The following is an 8,673-nucleotide window of genomic DNA, read 5'->3' as shown; positions in this document are numbered from 1 at the left end:
ACATGGTTCTGGGATCAGTATTATTCATGGGAGCAGTATGCCCTAGTTCAATCTTCTTCTTCTTCTTCTTCTTCTTCTTCTTCTTCTTCTTCTTCTTCTTCTTCTTCTTCTTCTTCTTCTTCTTCTTCTTCTTCTTCTTCTTCTTCTTTTCTTCTTTCTCTCTCACTCTCTCTCTCAATTATTTTAACATTTCAAACGTTGCTGCTCTATCCAGTCCCCCCTCCCCAAGTTCTTTACCCCATCCCCTCATTCTCTTTGCTTCTGAGAAGGTTCTCCCACACCCTCCCACCTACTACCACCTCACCCCACCCCAAAACATCATCCTTACCTGGGTCTTGAAGTTGCAATATGATAGGGAACATCCTTTCCCACTGAAGACTGCCATGTATGTTCTGAGGGCCTCAGACTACCTATGTATGCCTTTTGGCTGGTTGCTTAGTCTCTGGCAGCTCTGAAGGTTACTGGTTAATTGTTACTGCTCTTCTTCCTGTGGGGTCTCAATCCCCTTCAGCTCTTCTATCCTTCTCCTAATTCTTCCATAGGGGTCCCTGACCTCAGTTCAATGATTGGCTTTGAGTATCTGTATCTATCTCAGTCAGCGGTGGTAGAGCCTCTCAGAGGACAACCATGCTAGGTACCTGTCTGCACAACATGGGATCAGTCACAGTGTCAGGGTTTGGTCACCAGAAGGCCTTTCCTTCAGTCACCTGATGGCCTTTCCTTCAGTCTCTGCTCCATCTTTGTATTTTCATTTCCTTTACACAGGAACAATTCTGGGTTAAAAAATTTGAAGATGGGTGGTTGGCCCCATGCCTCAACTAGGGGCCATGTCTATCCACTGGACATGGTCTCTTCAAGTTCTATCTCCCCACTGTTGAGCATTTCAGCTAAGGTCATCTCCCATTGAGCCTTTGGAACCTCTCACATTCCAGGTCTCTGGGAATTTATGGTTGTTTCCTTGGCCCCCTGCCCCCACTGATGAATATTTCCATTCATTCTCCTGGCTTTCTGGGCTTTTCTCCTGTCTTCCCCCCATACCTGATCCTAATTCCCCTTTCCTCTCCAACCTAGGTTCCTCCCTCCCTCTGCCTCCTGTGATTATTTTGTGCCCCCTCACTCCTAAGTGGAATTGAAGCATCCTCACTTGGGCCTTCTTCTTGTTATGCTTCATATCATCTGTGAGTTGTATCCTGGGTATTCTCTAATTTTTTGGCTAATATTCACTTTTCAGTGAGTACATACTATGCATGTCCTTTTAGATCTGGGTTATCTTGTTCAGGACAATTTTTTTTTCTAGTTCCACCCATTTGCCTGCAAAATTCATGATTCCCTCCAACCTTCCATATCCTACCCTCTTACCCCTTCCCATGGTTCTATTCTAACTCTCTAAAATGTATAGACATAAACTTCAACTTGAACAGACAAATCTAAAATTTTGAAGGTAGAATCTACATATGAGAAGAAAGAAGTGACAATTGATTTTCTGAGGCTGCATTATCTCATTTAGGTAAACTCTTTGCTGCCTCTTCATCCATCTCTGCAAATTTCACAATTATGGGTTTCTTTCTTTTTTTTAAAACCCCTGAATAAAGTTCATTGTGTGTATATTTCACAGTTCTAATATCCATTCTGCAATTGACAAACAACTAGGATAGTGCCAATTCCTTTCTATTATGTGTTGAGCAATAATGAATATTGATTATAAGGGTCTCTATGGTAGTCCTTTGGGTATATAAGGAGTGTCACACTATAGTGCTGTATTTGCAGTTTAGAGAACTAACTCACTGAGGTGCTTTTAGTATTTAATATGACTTACAGTATGGTTATAGCAGTTACAATCTCACTGGCATTCCCCAACCCCTCTCCATTTGTTTCCTTGAGAATAGTTACTCTGGCTGGGGGATGCTGCATAGAATTTCAAACAAATTTAATTTTCATGTTTTTGTTGGGTAAGAATGTTTAGAGTTCACAAAGACTAAAACACCAACCAAAGAGTACACATGGAGGGACCCATGGCTCCAGTTTCATATGTAGCAGAGGATAGCCTTATATGGCATGGGAGTGGGGGGCCTTGGTCCTAAGAAGGATCGATGCCACAGCATAGGGGAATGCTAGGACAGTGAGGCAGGAGTGGGTGGATGGGGGAACACCCTCATAGATGCAGGGGGTAGGGGCAATAGGATAGGAGGTTTCTGGAAGGAAAACCCAGAAGGCAGATAACATTGGAAATGTAAATAAATAAAATAACCAATAAAAAATTTTAAAAAGATTATTTAACACCTTTAAAATGTTAATAAATTTATATTTCTTATTTTCAGGGTCTTCTTTTAGTCCCATAGTCCATTTTCATTGAATTTTTTAAATGATATTTACAGTTTAGAGGGGCTGTTTTATATTCTACACATTAGACTTCTGTTAAATGTGTAGTTTACAACGACTGTAACTTCTTCATTCATAGAGCAGTTTCTGCCATTATATACATGCTTATAATTTTTTTAAGATTCCATCACTGATCTTTTTGCCTTATTTCCTAAGTAATGTATTCAGAAGACTTTTTACTCTTGCTGTTTCAGATATTCCATGTGATAATATTGTTCTTTTCTTTTGCCCTTGGTCTAGCATAAAATTGTTATGTCATTGTGAAACAAAATCTTATGTTTAAAAATAATGAATGCTGGTAAGTATGGAAGGTGAAAAAACCCTGATATATTGCTGGCAAAAATGTATATTAGCACACTCACTATGGGAATAAGCATCACAAAATAACTATAGATATAATTATAATGTTTTCCAGATAAACCACTCTGAAGTATAGGTACTAGTCGCTATACAGGATATGAATGAATAGCCACGTGTTTTGCAGCACTTTTCACAATATCTATGCCATGGAATCAGCCTAAATTACTCTGAACAGGGATATGTTTTGAGAAACTGTAGTGGATAAACATAATTAAGTAATTTTCAGCCCCCCCCCCCAGAACAAAATCATGTTAATTTCAGGAAAGTAGATAGAAATGAAGTTCAGCATATAAAACAATAAGCCAGATTCCAAAGAAAATGTCACATGCAAAAGAAATAAAGATTGTAGGAGAATAGGGAGGAGTCACATAGTTATTCTGAAAAGATAAACATTACCTAAGCATGCACTTCAATCACATATATGTCTGTTTCTCTATGTGGTGCTGTGCATGTAAATGTAGTACTTATGGAGGACAGGAGAAGGTGTCAGACCTGAGGATCTATAGTTACAGGGAGTTGTGAGTCCTCAAAAGTATGTTCTGGGAACACAAATCAGATCCTCTGCAAGGGAAGAACCTATTTGTACCTAGTCTTAATGATTATTAGCTACTGAGCCATCCTTTCAATCCCTATAAGTGCATTTTTAATAGATAAACAAAACAAGAAAAGGCCCACTCTGTTGTTGAGAAATAAGAGCTATTGGGGATTGCTTGAATCCCACAAAAAAAATTAGTTTACATTAGCTTATGTTTGTTTTATTTATTTATTTATCTATTTATCTATTTATTTATTTATTTATTTATTTATTTATTTATTTATTTATGGTTTTTTTCAAGACGGGGTTTCTCTGTATAGTCCTGGCTGTCCTGAACTCACTTTGTAGACCAGGCTGGCCTCAAACCCAGAAATCCACCTGCCTCTGCCTCCCAAGTGCTGGGATTAAAGTTATGTGCCACCATGCCCGGCATGTTTTACTTTTGATTCAGAAAATTCAATTTGAGGAATTCATCGTAATGCTCTAGACTGTTGTTAAAACCCAGGGGACTTTAAAATACATTTTCTGTATTCTATATGAATACAAGTATAAAATGTATTTTGAGCATATTCACTATCTAGTTCCTTCTGAATAACCCTTTTTTCTCAACCTCATGTCCACTTATTTTCAATTTTTATAATCCTATGAGTGCTTTACATAGGATTATAAGTTTTTAAAATATACTTTATAAAGTACATGTACACAATTTTAGAGATTACTGAATGGTTCTAATTGTTGAAATTGGAAAAAAAATCTATATACTGATCTCTAAGAGAGGAGTAGGACATTCTTACAAAGACTCTCCAGCTGTAGCCAAGATTGAAATCCCTCTATGCACTTATGTGGTGGCATGTTTGACAGAACATATTACTAAACAAATAAGCTGGATGAAACAGGATGTTTATAGAATAACACACTCACATTAGAATTAGTTGGTTTACAATGGGTTACCATTTCCTATCTTAAATTATCAATTTTATATTCCTTTGAAATATTCTTTATTTTCTGATTTTTAAATCATAACTGTATAACTATAATTTCAATAGATGGACATGTGATATAAATAAAACAGCATTCTGTAACTATCTAGAATCATAGCTTTAAAAAGAAAAAGTTTGTGCACACATTTTTATTTCTATAGAAAATAATTCTGTATCTAAATTTGGCACTCCCTGAGGAAATAAATGATGGTCTTGGTTTGCAGTTACCCTGAGAATTCATTGTCCTTAGATGTTTTACAATAAGACTCAGAGGCACAGATCCTCCACCACATCAGAGGCAGTGTATTTTCATATTGTACTGCATGTCACACTCAGTCAGGTTTACAATACTTCAGACAAGTGAGCTGTATGTGTTAAGTGCTAGAAATGGTAATTTCATGTATCTTCCTACCAAGCAATAAATTAGTCAAAAATGTTATCTCTACGATAATATATGAAAAGGAATATGTATTTTAGGTTAGAATGGGGTGAGTAGAGTATTTACCAGGATGCTGGCTGAAGGATGGAAGTGCACACTTACCAGGAACCTACACATTCAGCTGAGGAAAACTGTTAAACCGATGAAAGGCTAGTCTTTTAAGTTTTTGCTGAGAGGTAATTGTAAACTATTACTAGTGAGATGCAGTAATGATGCAACAGTAAAATATATTTTAATTGTATATAATATTCATAGCATCCAATAAGACTAAATGCAATTATATTTATTATACTCTGATCACATCATCTCAGAGTATTCCTTGTGTAATATCCTTTTCAGTATATATTGTGAGGATGTGTGTTATATGTGATTGCTTAATCAGAACAAAGCACTATTTTCAAATGAGAAAATTCCATAGTATTATATTATTAATCATATTGTTATATTAGGGATGAATAAATATGAGGATGCCGAATATATTTTCAAACCAAAGCTGGTTTGGCACATACAGTTTCTTTATCTAAGGCTGCTTCATCTGCCTAGAGTGCTTTCTAAAGTCTTCAATTTTTAAGACATCAGATAGCTTCTTTTGTAAATTCCTGTAGATGACAAAGAGAAGGATATATATGTTAAATCATTCTTTCTTTTTTATATGTTTATTTAATATTTGTACTGTTTTCTAATGAATAATTTATGCTTCACATGATGAAAATTGTTTTATTTTTCATCCTCACTGCTATACTTTAAAAATTTCCAGTTAATATTTTTAAGTCATTTAATTATGATGATTTAAAAAGTACCTACTAGGAAACTTTTTGTGGAGATGTCACTAATTCTTCATAGTAGAAATTTTATACCAACTGAATTAAAATTAAAATTTTAGTAGAATCTTACATAAAATCTTATATAAAATAGAGTAATTTTAAAACTATAACTTCTGAAAATAACCTCTCTAAGTTTGTCCCCTTCAGAAAATTCAACTCAAAATAGTTTTTAAAATGTTTTATCATACTCATTTAATTTTGGAAATATAAAGTTGGTGAAATGGTGATATATATGTATGTATGTGTGTGTATGTATGCGCCTGTGTTATATGTATGTGTGTGTATGTGTATTTGTGTGTGTATATACATATATATGAATACATATATATGTGTGTTTAGATATATAGATAGTAGATTGATAGATATGTAGACACGAAATTTTTGGTATGTTTCAGTATTCTAATTCAGTATTCTAATGATAGTATGAATAATATATAAAAATGTGTGTTCATTTCATTCCTATCATGTGTTGCGCTTAAAATTTGCTATGGACTTTCTATGTATTTTTTTCTTCTGATTGTGCTCTCTTGGGATATGTTGATGCCTTTGTTCACTAGAAAATAGGCAGGATGTGCATTAGTAACATAGCTGTGCTCTGTTTTAAAAGAGGCATCGAAATTACACACTTATATTTAGAAATTATAAATGCAATATTGAACTTACTTTCCCTGACTTAGTTCATATTAATAAAAAAGTAAACATTTTAGGCTTTCCTAACACTACAATTCTGTTCATTCATAATATTCTTCATATATGTAAAGATAGGTATTTATTTCTCTATGTCTACAACAATTTTTTGTATATTTCACAACAGTATGTCCTATCTATTTTAAAAATCACAAAGATATAAAAATAGGACTATGTTGCTCTCCAAACTTTCATCAAATTTTTCCAAATGAAATTATATTGCAAAGGAAGTGGTATTTGGAGTTAGTTTAAGCTTTATTGGACTGAATGAAATAAACTCAACACATCAATTCTAGTTACCGACAAGTTGATGTGTTTATTAAAATCAGGTATATATTGTTGCACATGTGCCATTTTAATTCTCCTTAACAATTTAAAAGTTTAATTGGGGAAGTATATGCCATCTTAATCCACTTATAGTATACACAACATATCTTAGAAGCTTTGAGAATATTCTAATTATTTACATATACATTTTACTTTTGATACTTAAGACTATAAACATGGTAGAATACAGGAGGAATAAATATTGAATAGAATATTCTACATATATAAGATATTTGTCTCATGTAACTTTGTAAAAGATGAATAGAGCTTGCATATCTATTTTAAACACATTTTTCAATTTATAGGTTATTATGTTTTTCACAAAGATCTATTTTTCCCATCTCATACCCATCATGGAATAGTGGACAGTCATAGGAAAACATACTAAAGGAAGAGTTTTTACAGCAGCAGGTTTAACTGATAACTCAGTTTAAAATTTTGTTTGACTGTGTTAGAATAAATTTTACAATATTAAGTTAATTTTAGTTTTTGAAGTTTCTTCTTCTTAGAAATTCTTTTTAATGTGTACCTTTAAATCATTAGTATCATGATTACTGAGAATACAAGAATCATCTACAAAAATTTTATCATCCTTATGGCATTTCATTTTGAATTTTTGAAATAAAATATCAAATTTTGAAATTCTGAACTACCACACACCTGGACAATCCATTGGGATAAAGTATTGGGAAGATGGGCACAGATGAACATTAACGAAACTGAGGGGTTATATTTCAAATGATAGAGATACCTCCTGTAAATTTGTACAGACAAAGAAAGATGCTGAAAAGGCAGAGGACTTACATATAGGATAAAGTCTAAACTAATATTTTAAAACATTTGTACACTCTTTAAACTTACAAAATAGAATTTTCTAGATTGAAAAAAGAACAATTTTTACATTTAGTTTTTGACTTTGTTCTTAATGTTGTTGATAATGTTGTTGTTTTTGTTTTCTTCCATAGACTTGATAGAACAAGAAAAAACATGAAAAACCAGTCAGTAGAGATTGTGTTCATTTTGTTGGGATTGACAGATGACCCTCAGCTTCAAATTCTGATTTTCCTGTTTATGTTTTTCAATTACATCTTGAGCTTGATGGGGAACTTAGTAATTATCTTCCTCACCCTGCTGGATCTTCGCCTCAAGACTCCAATGTACTTCTTTCTCCGGAATTTCTCCTTCTTAGAAATTGCATTTACAACTGCCTGTATTCCACGATTCTTGATGAGCATTCTCACTGGAGACAAAACAATTACCTACAATGCTTGTGTAGCTCAATTGTTCTTCTTTTTTCTACTACTTATCACAGAGTTCTACCTCCTGGCTGCCATGTCCTATGACCGATATGTAGCCATCTGCAGACCACTGCACTACCCCATCATCATGAATAGCAAAGTGTGCCACATACTGGTCCTCAGCTCCTGGATGACAGGGTTTTTATCCATCTTTCCTCCTTTAATGTTGGGACTCAAACTGGAATTCTGTGCTTCCAAAACTGTAGATCACTTCTTGTGTGACACTTCTCCTGTCCTCCAGCTGTCTTGCACAGACACTCGTTTCATAGAATGGATGGCTTTTGTCATAGCTATAATGACACTTATCATCACCTTGATCTTAGTGATTCTTTCCTACACACTCATCATCAAAACTATCCTAAAGTTCCCTTCAGCTCAACAAAGGAAAAAGGCCTTTTCCACCTGCTCCTCACACATGGTTGTTGTCTCCATCACATATGGGAGTTGTATCTTCATGTACATTAAAACATCAGCCAAGGAGAGGGTGAGCTTAAATAAAGGTGTAGCTGTGCTCAACACCTCTGTGGCCCCTTTGCTAAACCCTTTCATTTACACCCTAAGGAACCAGCAGGTGAAGGATGCTTTCAAACAGGTGCTTCAAAGATTGTGTCATTATCAAACAGTAAATTGAGAACCCAACAAAGGGGAGAGAGAACCTGTAGAGACCTCCAGAGGTTAGGTACGGCTCTCGGTTGAGAGATGGGGCCTCCACCCATCTCAAAAAATATTAATCCAAAATTGCTCCTATCAAAAAGAAATGCAGGAGCAACGAGTGGAGCAGAGACTGAAGGAAAGGCCATCCAGAGACTGCCCCACTTAGGGATCCATCCTATATGCACACCAA

The 8,673-nt window shown here is 34.8% G+C and overlaps 1 protein-coding gene across 1 annotated transcript; it reads left to right on the top strand.

Moving 5' to 3' along the window:
* Positions 1–7,518: 7,518 nt before the first annotated feature.
* Positions 7,519–8,460, top strand: Olfr806 (olfactory receptor 806). Its single transcript, NM_146553.1, has one exon. The coding sequence runs from the start codon at positions 7,519–7,521 to the stop codon at positions 8,458–8,460; it is 942 nt and encodes a 313-aa protein (NP_666764.1).
* Positions 8,461–8,673: the final 213 nt, after the last annotated feature.

The sequence above is a fragment of the Mus musculus genome, chromosome 10 (genome assembly GCF_000001635.26).
Source record: "Mus musculus strain C57BL/6J chromosome 10, GRCm38.p6 C57BL/6J".
In the NCBI taxonomy this organism is placed as follows: Eukaryota; Metazoa; Chordata; class Mammalia; order Rodentia; family Muridae; genus Mus; species Mus musculus.
Note: the sequence above shows the minus strand (reverse complement) of the source record. Positions and strands in the feature narration are given on the sequence as shown.